This window comes from Pteropus medius, unplaced genomic scaffold, assembly GCF_902729225.1.
Source record: "Pteropus medius unplaced genomic scaffold, Ma_sr-lr_union100, whole genome shotgun sequence".
Classification (NCBI taxonomy): Eukaryota; Metazoa; Chordata; class Mammalia; order Chiroptera; family Pteropodidae; genus Pteropus; species Pteropus medius.
Window position 1 is genome coordinate 12,938,670 of NW_024347788.1, and position 12,801 is coordinate 12,951,470.

A 12,801-nucleotide genomic window follows, 5' to 3' on the forward strand; every position below is an offset into this window, starting at 1 on the left:
TTCCTGGCCGGCTGGCGTGCGTTGAGGCGCCAGGCTCCCTCTGTGGCTGTGACGAAGCTCTCCAGTCTGCCTTGCTTAGGGTCCTGTCATTGCCTGTTTTCTAAGATTATTCGGGATTAGGAGAGAGAGTGTGCAAACTGCCTAAGGCCTGCTCGGTGAAGGAGAGCGTGGTGTTAACTCACACTTACCTCTCACTCTCGGGGCCTCCCCACAAGCTCATGGCCGTCTTCACAGAAAACCTCTGTCGCCAGCACCCGGTCCGCGCATTCGGTTCCTAAGCAAAGACTGGAGACCGAGGTTCGTGGGTGAAAATAAGAAATTGGCCACAGCTCATATTTCTCTATTAAAATAAAAAAAAAATCGAAAATATGTTGTCAGTCTGGATAATCTGACGTAAAACCACATAAAGGCAGACTCCACTGAGTCTGAGACGATGGCGGTTAGAATAAGTCGCGAGGCCCGTACGGCTAATGAGCGACTGTTTTGAAACCAGCTCAGTCACGTGTTTCCAATTTCCCGCCTCCCATGTCACCGCCGTTTTCCTGTGATGGGTCTAGTTTTTCGGAAGCAGTATGGAAAATACCCGACCTTTTTATTTACCATTAAAACGACTACACGATTAAATTTTACAGGAAGGCTCAAGCTTCTTAAAAAGTGATTGCTGAAAGGCTGCCTTGGTGTCGATATAGTCGAAAGGTGTTTTGCTGCGGGGTTTGTGTTGGAGGCATCGGTAGAAGTCTTCCGCTTGTCACTCTGTTTAAATCGGAAGGTAGTGGGACGGCTGTCATCGTCTGCATTTACCCAGCTTTAATTTCTACACTGCTTCGCTAGCAAATGATAAAAGTATGTCGTATCAAATGATTCAAGTCTGTACCGGGAAGGATTTTCAACTCCTCTTACCTTAGTGTTTGGTCATGAAGATTCTGCACGACCGCAAATTCCTACGGCTAAATGAAAAAAAAATCGACGATGGCTAATAAGACGCTCGGAATAGTCAAGGTGTGTTAAGCAACCAGTGAGTTTCAGAGTTTAAAATAAAAAATGTTGAGTTTCGGTTTTTTTAGACGCATCCTTCCTAGACAAAAACAAAGCAAAGACCAGACCTGCTCAGAGAGGAAGCTGCTCGTTATTGCTCTGCCGAAGGAAGCCCCCCTGCTCTGTGCTGCGGCGTGTTCTGCAAACAGCCGGATCGTGTTCCGCGCGACCAAGTGCGGTAGACGGCGTGCTGACTGCGCCGTGCTTCTGGGGGTCTCGGTAAAAGGCGCGTACACGTGCCTGTTTATTTGTTTTCGTCTGGGAAACCGAAAGAAGCATCCACAAGCGAGCACGAGGTGCCGTTGGCGTCCCCCACACGCCCCTTGGAACGTGCAGGTGGCTCACTGAGAAGCAGCCATGTTCCATCCCGTGCGGCTGCCTATCCACGGGCTGCCCGGCTCCAGCGTCCTGCTGTCACGGAAGCTGTAGACGGAGGCGTAAGGCTCCAGCTCGGCGACCCTTCCGACTGCCGCCTAGAATGCCCGTCCATTCTGTTCTCCGTAAGCCCTTCCGACGTGGTGCGGGCGCTTCCAGGGAAACCCTGAAGCATGGTGGGGCCACGTGGGACGCCCTGTAGCTCAGTGTGTGCACAGTAACGGGCGGATGTCCCTTGCCTGTGGGCGGCGGTAACTGTGGCACGTTGTCCTTCTTCCGTTCAGACTGTGAGCCCCGGGTGGGCCAGGCTGAGATTAACCCGCTGCAGGCTGTCAGCGCCCAGCGAGGCATCCGAAGCCGGTTAAGCGCCGTGTAACCATGTGTTAGCTAAGTGATTTCATTAACAAGCGACAGTGTTGTAGGTAAGAGAATAAGGTAGTCCGGATATGTGTCCTCGACTAGACTATATCCATGACCTCTTTTTTTTTTTTTTTTACTTTAATGTCTATTGATATATTGGGTCAAAAAATATTATATTAGGAAATTATACCCTCAATATATTTTTAATTATCAAAAATAAAATATTACTAGAGCAAGCTACTATATAGAAATTACTAGCTGTTATCATCAGCTACAAATCATAATTAAAAATACGTTTTAGGAAAATAATACTAATAGCTTCATTTATGGTAGAGTCGCAGTTTCGACATCAACATTTTTGCTTAAAACCAAACAGTATAAAAGACACAGATAATCCAAACACACTGAGCGCTGTGGTCAGACCAACGCTGACGTCGACCAGACACCTGCGGGCTCTCTGCGTGGCGGGGAGAGTCACGCTGACAGAAGCGTGACATTCCTGTCGAAAAAACTCTGCACCCCTCCTGCCGTCTGCCTCCCACGTAAGAGGAAGCGAGCGCCACGAATTCAGACGTGATTGACACAAGCAGACGAGCTAATAGGGAACGAACCACGACGGACAGAGAGAGGGAGGGCGCCCTGGGCCCCTGGCGACGCCTCTTACGCGCTCCCGGCGCCCGGCGCCGTCGCAGTCTGCGGCCACTCGTCCCCGCGTCTGCCTTCACTGCACGGGAGGCTCCGCGAGGCCGGGCGCCTTCCTGCTCCGCGCCCCGATGACAGTCGAGAGCCTGTCTGTGTTTCGTGAGCCCACGGCAGAGGGCGCCGCCGAAGGACTCTCTCCCCGCCCTGGACCTGCACCCTGGACCTGGAGCGAGAGGGCGGCGTCCCTCGCCAACGGTGCCGGCGCCCTCCTTTCCCGGCTCCGGGTCCTGCCCGGTGTCCCGCCCTCGTCACACGGTCTCGAGCTCCGTCTGCGTGGCGAGGAGCTCGGTGCTCCGTGCACGCCCTCGCCCACTGCCCCGTCCCCACCACCGAGACGAACACCTTTGCAGGTAAATACCGTTCCCCCCACACTCCCGTGCATACCCTGCATTGTTACCGATGACCCCCTGAAGTACGGACATGCGTGCGGTACGTCCTTGTGCAGCGCCTTCGACTGTCCCCGGTGGGTGTCCCTGGGGCCGCAGGCAGGCGTCAGCCTCCAGCCCCTGCCCCCACCCTGCACTCACCCCCAGGCCCCAGCAACGCAGACAAGCGCTGTTGGACACACACTGCGGGACACGCCACGGCCCCTGCAGCCCCACGCGGCTGTGACGACTTCTCTGCCGTGTCCCTCCTCCGAGGCCCTCACCCCCAGCACCTGCTGTCCTGGGCCAGCTGCACGCAGGTCCCTTCCACAAAGCCCTGCGGCCCTTCCTGCTTCTGGCCCTGCCCCGCAGTGAGCACGGGGCCTCCGCTGCCACGTCTACCATACTGTGCCCAAAACATTTACGTTCGTTGTCTGTGTCGTTAACCAAACTGTGGTTTACTCAGAGGACCGAACAGAGACCCTGCCTCAGAAGTGATAGTAAATATGTTTTGGAAGTTTAGACAGAGCACTGATTATAAGTTCCTACCGCAGTGTATGAATGAGGACAGTATTCACCAATCGGCCGTGCTTAAAAACGGATTCAGGGTACAGCGCCTTCATCCCATCCGTGTTCACGCCCACGCGTTGCTGCCTGATCCGAGTCCAGGTTCCCAGACCCTCAGATTTGATACCCTCAACAGGAACAGACATCTCCGAAGCGTTAGCAATCGATGAGGAGGTGAATAATTCGAATTCTTTCCCGAGGACGTCTCGGAACGACGCTAGCATTGGAGTCAGCTCCGCACCAGGCCCAAGGACTTTCCACACCGAAGATCCGTTTCGGAATTTGAGAATATATTCAGAATTATAAGCTATTTCAAGATCGACTCCTGGAATTTTTGCTGTGATCACCTTCCTTTATGACACATTTGCTCAAAACCAAGATGCTTCAGAAAAGCAGGTAAACCCCTTGGTTATCTGATCTTCATTCTGGACTTTTATAGGCTTTTTGCTGTTTCACCCTGGAACTCAGATGTTCGCTTTTCTGTTTAAACATTTTCCCCATCCTGTTGACTAATGCCATTTTGGGGAAATTGAGTATCTTTCCACTGGGGTTGATCATATAATCACAAAATAGTAGCAGCAATAATAAAATAATATTTGAGGAAAATAAATGGATTAAATGAAAAAAAAAGTAGCTGAAAAAAATTTGAAACTACGAGTGGCTATCGCTAAAAAAAATATGTAGATATAATTTAATAGATAACAATTTAAAAATCAAACACGCACACACACTTCACCCAGAATTTCATTCTTGAGTAATGTGAGTTGGGTTTAAAAACATGAGGCAGAGAATTCACTGTTAATGAACTGTATTCTCAAGTAAACCACAATAAGTTTAAGAGTTTTAGCAGCATTCTCTCGAGCTGCATTTCTTTCCAGAGGAAGTAGTCGATATAATTCTTTTTTCTGGATGCAAATATGAAAGCACTGTCTTTTTTTATTTTATTTCATTTCATTTATTTAACTTATTATTTTATTTTATTTTATTATTTTATTTTATTTTGCTCATGACAACCTTTCTTATATTCTAGAGATGCTTGCCGAAAAAGTGCATTCACGATCCCACCCGATCTCGGAAGCTAAGCAGGGTCGGGCCTGGTCAGTACTTGGATGGGAGACCACCCAGGAAGACCAGGTGCTGTAGGCCTAAAAATAAAATAAAAATAAAAAATAAGGGATTGTAAGCTGACAAGGTCCTCGCAATCTCTGAGAGGTCAACCAGGGGTTGCCATATCTTAAGGGAAAAAAAAAACCGCATTCACCAAATGGAAACGAGTCTGAGGTAGAGCTGTGAGATAATAGGTTGGTACAAAGGTTTGAAGCTCGAGCGGCTGTTTGCAGACGGCGTCGCAGATTTGCGAATGACAAGCATTCTTTCTCCACTGTGTCTTCATGGCGGGCATGAGAGGACCCTGTCACGCGTTGGTCGCTTAGACAGGCTGACGGCACCCACGTGACAAGTCTCGGGGCTCGGCCGGAAATTTCCTTTTGCACAGAACGTGCTTTATTTAAAGATAAGAGCCGGTCCGAGTCCCTGAGCGTTAAGTGGCAGTCTCTCACAGCACTGATACTTTGTTAGACTTTGAAGAGAGACGAGATTTAATTCTTTAAAATGTTACAACTGGGTCGTTCCTGCAGAAGACACGGAGTGGTGCTTTTCATCTGCCTGATGTTTGCAGCTTCTTTTGACCAGAGCATATCGTTCAAAGGGTCTCGGCTGCTGATATCACTTAAGAAATCACTGGAAAGCAAAAAAATAGAATTACTAGTTAGAGTCAAGCCACAATTGCAACCCTTAACAACGTTTTGACGAAAAATAACTTGATTTTATCTTTTCAAAGGTCCTAGGGCAGAATGAAAATACGGAATCAGTATTTGTACATTGACATCTTATAAGTCAGTGGCTTCAAGATAAAAAAGGATAACTTTTCTATATTTTTAAAGTCATGACTCATTAGCCATCTTAATACCGACCATGCTAACGCCTTTCAGATTCAGATTAAAATGTAAATGCCTCTTCTTTAGGGGGATATCTGCGTAGATCTGACTATAAGTCTTAAGCAATTATTTGTAATAAGCCGCAGGAGAATCGTTTCTCGAAACGGCTCCAGGGTCAGCATCATCAGAATTCCACCATTCCCCATCGATTCTGTGTCTTCTGCCAGTGTTTAAAAGTGGCAAGTGATGGTCACGCTGACTCCTGGGCGCCTCCCCCCGCGGTGGCCTGTGTGGGGCGGGCTGCGTTTCCGGGCGTGGGGACCACCGAGCCCCCGCGGGAGAGGGACAGGCGTTTCTCAGGACCTCCCGGGCCGCGGTCGTCTCTGTTTTCAGGGCTCCCCCAGGGACAGGGGACAGCGCCTGGGCCTCCACCTGCCACCGGCCGCGCGTCCGTAAGTCCTGGGAGCAGCGTCGAGCAGACAGTGTCCCTCAGTGGATCGAAAACTGGAAAACACAATTCTGGAAAATCCCAACACTTTTCAACTTTCCAACAAGAAAGAGGAATCAATTTCCGGTAATGAAACTGGGAGGCCTGGAGGTGTCAGGCACTTAGGGATGACATGTGGGACTCTGCAAAATAATAGCATTTCGTGCTGCCATCAAGCGCTTACGTGACCTTTGGAAGAAATAACAGAAGGCTTCATAAGAAAGCACAGGCCAGCGAGGCGGGAAGGGCGGCTGCCCCGTCATAAGTAATTTGACTTACATCATCTACCCGAGATGTGGTTGTAAAAATAACTTTTGAGATTAAGGGATAGAAAAAGCAATAAAACAGATATTTCAACCCAAATAGTTTAGGAGACGTTTTCCTTGGCCTGCCTTTATCTGTTCGCTCGTTTGTTTTTTAATGGCTCTCCCTCCCGTGCTCCAAAAAGGCGTTACTGCACGTTCGCGGGGGCGGCAGTGTCCCTTCGAGCTACTTTTGATATATTTTCGGATGTTAGACCTTCGACAGCGATTTCAACGGGAGCCTTTCAGAGCCGTGCTCTGTGGACAGGGAGGGACCCGCCGAGTGGCAGAAAGGCACTGACGTCTCCGAGCTGTCCGTGGGGGCCCTGACCGCCCGCGACGGAGGCAGAGCGTGCGTCCCCCGGGGAGTCGGGGCCGTCGCCGTGCAGTCCCCATAGCACGGCCCCCGCCGAGGAAACCGCTTCCGAGAGAGCCGCGGACGGTCTGTCCCCACGACGGTCACGGTCACGCCAGCCCACCCTTCCCCCGCGCGGCCGGCGTCCGCTCCGCACGGCGCGGCCTCAGCCTGAGACGACACACGCCAGCTGCCCTCGTGCGGAGCCCGCGCCACCGCCCATCGCGCTTGCCCGCAGCGTCCACGATCTCACCTCGAATTTTCAGCGTCTTCACTTTCGGAATATGTACTCATTCAGCAAACATCTTCATGAACTCAAAACATGCACGTTTCTGTCGCTCCTTGAAAAATCAGGAGCTCAGGTCACACGGAGTCACTTTGAGCAGGCGGCAGGTGGTGGCCGCCCGTGGGCGCCCACTGTCCCTCAGCCACGCACAGGCCTGGCTCTTCACCGATGGGGCACACACGGCCGCATCAGCGTTTGACGTCGCCTTGCCCAGGTCCCGGCACACAGGCACGGACAGCAGGGAGACGCCGGCCCCTTGTCCACGGTTCGCGAGCCTGGGCTTCGTTTGTCCGCTGTGCATTTCCAGGTTCACACACCTCATCTGACCTGAAATAGTGAAACACTTTGAAACAGAGCTCGGTGTTCTTAGTGGCCAGCGGGACCTCCGCCTCCTGCCCGGACACCGTGCCGCAGGCAGGCGTGGTTCTCCTGGTCCCCGTATCCTGGGCGGCGTCACTTCTGAAGCGCTGCCGACATCCGTCACCTCCAGACACCACACGGAGCGACATGGTAAAGCCACAAAGACTGTGGCTCCCTTTCGCCAGAGGAGATGCTGGGCCCGCGCCGCGCTGGTGTCGGATGGCTGCCCCTCGGCGTGGACTCACCAGCGCCAGCCTCCCTCCCCTCGCGGGGCGTCCTCCCGGGGTCAGACACCTGCTGAACCCAGACCCCCTGTGGTCAGGACCCTCCCCCCTCCCTCCCCCCTTCCCTTCGGGCCCACGTAAAGGATCCCTCTGTTTCGTGCCGAATCGATATGCCTGAGCAGCTTCCTTCCGCGTAGCCTGAAGTCAGATCCCCTGCATTTCATAAAGAGATCAGAGCTATTGGCAAAGGTACTTGGTAAACAGACACTTTAAAGAAGGAAACTTTTCATAGCTACTGAGTGGAAATGATCAGACACCGACTCTTTCCTCTGTCCAACGCGAAGTTATAAAATCAGCCTCGATTAGGTCGTCGGGGTAAAATGCTGGGCATTTAAAGATCTGTTTTCGTCATGAAAACATCTCGGAATGCAAGTTTGACAGGCAGACTTAGCAAAAATCAGACATTCGTTTCCATTATTTTATTTCGAGAAAAAGAAGTCGAGTTAGGTGGAAATAAACGTAAACAGCCACGTGGCACCACAGGCTCCAGCCCTACTTTGTAAAACGGTCAAAATCGGCCTCACGATGGAGCGTGTCAGTGCCGGGCGGTCTCCACGGTGGCCTCGGAGCACGGCTCCCGGGGGCAGACCGCGGCTCTCGCCCTGCAGCGGCCAGGGCTCCGTTTAGGCACCCGTCACCCTGAGCTTCGGAGCCGAGTTAGCGGGCGCCGTCGTGACGATGCGTGCCCAGGCTTTGCGTCGTGCCCGCCCTGGCTCAGCAGCTCCCAGCTGGCGACCCCGAGCCCTGGGTGCCGTGAGCAGAGGCTGTTTCATTTCCCATGAAGCCGGAACCCGCGCAGTGTTAGAGGAAGTCGGCCCAGGACAGGTGGCTCTCGATGAGGCCTCGCCTGAGCAGGGGCAGCACAGACCCCGAAAAGCACCCTGGTGGCAGCCGTGGGTGCCCCTTCCTCCTGCCCTGTCCCCCGCAGGGCAAGGGGCATGCAGGCAGGATGGCGAAGTCCCAGAAGGCTCGGAGGCTTCCTGGAGGGTCCGGCACACGGGCCGGGGACCCCGGGCCAGCACGTGACCCCTGGGAAGTCTCTAAGGAAAGTTCCCATGATGAGAGTATAAATAGAGAGAGGGACAAATAACATGACCGAACCTAAGAAACGCTGAACCGCGGACGTGCGCCGGATCGAGCCCCCACCAGCCTCCCCTTGCCCTGCCGCGCTCGGAGCCCCTGGCGCCCCGTGCCCTCCATGGTGGCTTTGCCACGAGCGCCTCCTGCCCGCGCGTCTGCTCACCCTGTGCCCTCCTTGCTCGTAGGTTTCGACCTGGTGAGATGTGAGGACCCCGGCACGCCCAGCTACGGCTACCGGGTCCGGGACGAGGGCCACTTCGCGGGCACCACGGTGCAGTACAGCTGCAGCCCCGGCTACGCCATGCACGGCGCGGGCTCGCTGACCTGCCTGAGCGGCGACCGCCGGGTGTGGGACCAGCCGCTGCCGTCCTGCGTAGGTGAGCGGGGGTGGGGCGCCCGGGGCTCGCGGAGGCTGGCCCCCGAGGACGGTCGGGCACGTGCGGTCACACGGCCTGCGCCTTGGTGGGTCGGGCGCGAGGGGCCCTCCCGGCGTGGTTCTGTCGAGACTGCGTGCCGAGCGCCCATGTCAGCGGCCACACGAGCGCTTCGCCGTCGCCCTCGGCTCTGGCCACAGAGGACAGCGCCCTCCGGCGGGACGGTGGCTGGGAGCAAACGGCAGAGCCAGGCCGGGCTGAGGGCTCGGTTCCGTGCACGCGACACAGACACGAGGTGACGCCCGCAGTGACCGCCTGTGTCTGTCTGTCTGTCTCTTGCAGCGGAGTGCGGCGGCCGGATCCACGCGGCCGGCTCGGGACGCCTCCTGTCACCCGGCTACCCCGCCCCCTACGACAACAACCTGCACTGCACCTGGGTGGTGGAGGCGGACCCCGGCAGGACCATCAGGTGGGTGCGCGCCGGGCTCCCGCCCCCGTCACGGGGAAGCTGGCGGCGTCTCGTTCCCGCGATGGGGGGTGCGTCGCCGAGGCCGCAGACGTGGCGGTGCCGGGCTCCCCGCGGCTCCTCGGGCGGGCGTGCGGGCCAGGCGTGACGGGAGCGTGGGTGTGCCCGTTGGCGTCGCCGCGGAGCACGCCGGCCCTGGACGTAGGGGCCTGAACAGTTACGTGCTCGTGGCCTGGCCGGTCACCTGGGCTGCGCTCTCTGGGGAGCTGGCCGGCGGTCACGACGGCCTCACTCAGGCACGGGGGCCTCGGCCGGATGGCCGGGCGGTGAGGGCCTCGCTGCACGGGCTTCTGCCCTTCCTGCCCTGGTGGAAGGTTCTGAGCAGCAGGAGAGGACAAACTTGTCAGAGGTCTGCTTGCGTCGCCGTTGCTAACGTGCCGTTTGTCCGAGCAAATCTCACGGGCGCGGTCAGGTTGGAACATGCGTGCTCCACCCGCAGCAGGAGGAGAAGGAAGTCACAGTGAACCCGGCTTGCCTCTGGGCTTGGGAGGGGCACACGGTCACTTTGTAAAACACTGAGGTGACTTGAGAGTAGACCAATGAAACATCCCAACCTGAAGTCACGGCCTGGTCAGAAGCCGTGTCAGAAACCACAGCAGGCGAAGCGGAAGTGGCTGTCACTAAGCGCTTCGGAGACGGTCCTGAGGCACACGCAGCCTCCTCAGCTCCCACCTCTCCTCTCATCGTAGCTGCCCCTAAATCCCCCCGCAAAAGTCCTTTTTCAAAACCTCTGCTCACCCCACCAGCAGCCTTAGTCCGCAGCTCCGGTCCCCTGTCCCTCCTTCTTTTCTTGTGAATCTGGCCACCAGCTCCTCCCTCGAATGCTTGTAGTGGAAAGGAAGCTGGAGGTAAAGCCGGGCGCCCCACTCCGGGGCCACGGGGTGGACGGAACGTTGGCAAACTGGGGCTCTCGTCCTTGTTCCCAAAGGCACCCCAGCGGCCTCCGTGATGTGTTCCGCAGATGCGGACTCATCACGGCGCCGCTCCAGAGCTCAGTGAGCGAGACGTGGGGGTGGAGGGCGAGGACACGCATGTCCCACCGCACGGCGTGCTGGCTCTGCACAGGACAGTCACCCTCGAAGGCAGCCATCGAAATAAACGTGTCACGTCCATCACGATAAGTGCTTCGTTCCGTATTGATTGATCTGTTGGGACAAAAATAAGGTACATTCAGGTAGCAGAATTTATAATTCTCTATTCATGAAAATCAATGCAGTATTTTTCCATTGGACGGAATAAAATGACATATTAGTTCTGAACTTGGAATTCCTGAAACCTCGATCTGAGTAATAATATCAAAACCGTTACACTGGTTCTGGTTCTGAAAAAACCTAGGAATCAGCTGTGATTCGTGAAGTGGCTTTACAAAAATGGATGTGTTTTCTTTGAGGGGGATTTCAGATTTTTGTATTTCTTACAAATTCCCTTGCGATTTGTTTCCTGAGCATAAGAACGAGCTCTGTGTTCTAAATACAAAAAGCAAAGCAGACCTCCTGCCTCAACGAGACATAAAAAAGGGAATTAATAAGGAATGAGTCGAAGTAATAAAAAATGTATAACTTTTGTATCAGGAACTTAGACTTTTAATCATTAACCTTCTAGGAAAGAGAGACCTCGCATACCCCCACTCCTCACTCTGGGCTTTTTCTCTTCTTTTACATATTTTTCTAATATGAGAGTTTCCCTCACCTAATTTATAGAGACATCTTTTTAATTTCAGACAGAGTCCTTCCTGGCGAGGGGCTCAAGAAGGAGGCATTAGGGTTGAATTAACTTCACCGATATACAGTTTCATCTCTAAACGTGTCTGCCGATTTCTCCCCTTTAAGAAAACAATACTATTTTTTGGTATAATGGTTTGGAAAACAACATACTTAAAAATATAAAACATATGATTTTAGGCTTAAAATGGTACGAAAACTCAGAAAAACAGGGCCCGGCCTTACCTTCGATGTCCGTCGGCTAGTTTACTAAATCTGTCATTTCCCCGATGACAGAGCTGACGTGTTAGCGACACTGTTTACTCGACAATGGTGAATGTCCGTCATGTAATCATGGGTCCGGGGATTAAGTCTTAAAACTCCTCAATAGAAACAGAATTCGCTGTCATCCATTCACACCGTGATTATTTTTAATATAAATGACTTTTTACCGTCAGAAATGCCACGCGATCTCGACGGTTGCGAGCGGCTGTGCTCAGCAGGCAGGCCTCACGCAGAGCCGGCTCCGGCTGCACGGAGGCCTGGAGAATTTCTGATTGCGTTTGGCTGTAACTTTTTATTCGGGGTAACGGGAGACCCCGAAATAGTTCCTGCTGTAGGGCGCTTGGGTCTGGAAGAGGTTTGCGATTTTAACGTGCAGGTGATACATACAGCAGTTACCTGAACAGGTTGTAATTCCAAATCTAATGCAGCAGATGCAGCCCTGTTACTGGGTCTTTGCACTTGGAGACATCGTGGGGGGAGCTCCCGCCGTGTTCAGAACGTTCCAGGCTGTCGACAAGTCCCGAGGTCTCGGGCGTCGAAGGAAGCACGGAGCAGCGGGTGGCCCTGTCCCCCGCGTGTCCCCCGCGCGTGCTCTGGCTGTGCCGGGCCCTAGGGAGACCGAGGCGAGGTCAGCCTTGGAGACCGGGGCGGATTTCAGTGGGTTTCGACTGGACTTCAGGGTCCAGGGCAGGAACAGACTCGGGGTGGGGGTAGGCGCCCCACTCCGGGGCCGACGCCGGGCGCGGGTCCGGGGTCCGCAGACGGTCAGCGCCAGCTCCCCGCTCCCGGCCTGGCAGACACGCTTGTCCCTTAGCCCTCCGGTCCCCAAGCTGCCACACCGACCAGGACGCACGTGGCCGACCGTGAGTCTCCCTCCCACACACGTGGGGCACTGGCCGCTGGGTCTCTGCGCTCGGTCTGGCCCAGACGGCGGAGCGGGTCACTGCGTTGCCTCCTGGTCTCCCAGTGACAAACCCGCTTGACACCCTACAGAGTGGGTAACAGGAGAGGGAGCGGGCCACGGGGACGAGGCGCAGAGAGGGGCGACTCTGTCCTGCAGCCGTGGGACAGCTGACAGCTGCGCCCCCCGGTGCCCACGCTGAGCCCCGGGAGCTCCGCACACCGTCTCGTCACGGTCACCGTTCCCTCCGCCCCGTGCTCACTCCATGCCCTGTTTCTGCTAACGGCCGCCTCCTCCAGGGCCTAGAGATTTCAATTTCCATTATCACCTCCTCCCCTTCCCCTTTCCCCGATACCCGGCGGTTTTACCGACAAGAAGAATCAGGGTGCCATCGCGTGTGCCACGGCATCCCTTACGTTTCTCCGTCATGGGCACTGAGACGAGGTCGCCGTGTCCGGAACCCAGGCCGCGTCGGGCCGCGCCGGCCCCTCCCTCCGCCCGGCCGCCGCACCCCGCGCCC

The 12,801-nt window shown here is 54.9% G+C and overlaps 1 protein-coding gene across 1 annotated transcript in view; it reads left to right on the plus strand.

The window, feature by feature from the left end:
* CSMD1 (CUB and Sushi multiple domains 1) overlaps positions 1-12,801 on the plus strand; it is a 1,293,618-nt gene that overhangs the window by 1,106,571 nt on the left and 174,246 nt on the right. The window contains exons 24-26 of the mRNA XM_039877340.1: positions 8,681-8,872; positions 9,212-9,406; positions 10,227-10,390. Of these exons, the coding sequence (XP_039733274.1) occupies positions 8,681-8,872; positions 9,212-9,406; positions 10,227-10,390 (551 nt within the window). The remainder of the gene's footprint in view (positions 1-8,680; positions 8,873-9,211; positions 9,407-10,226; positions 10,391-12,801) is intronic.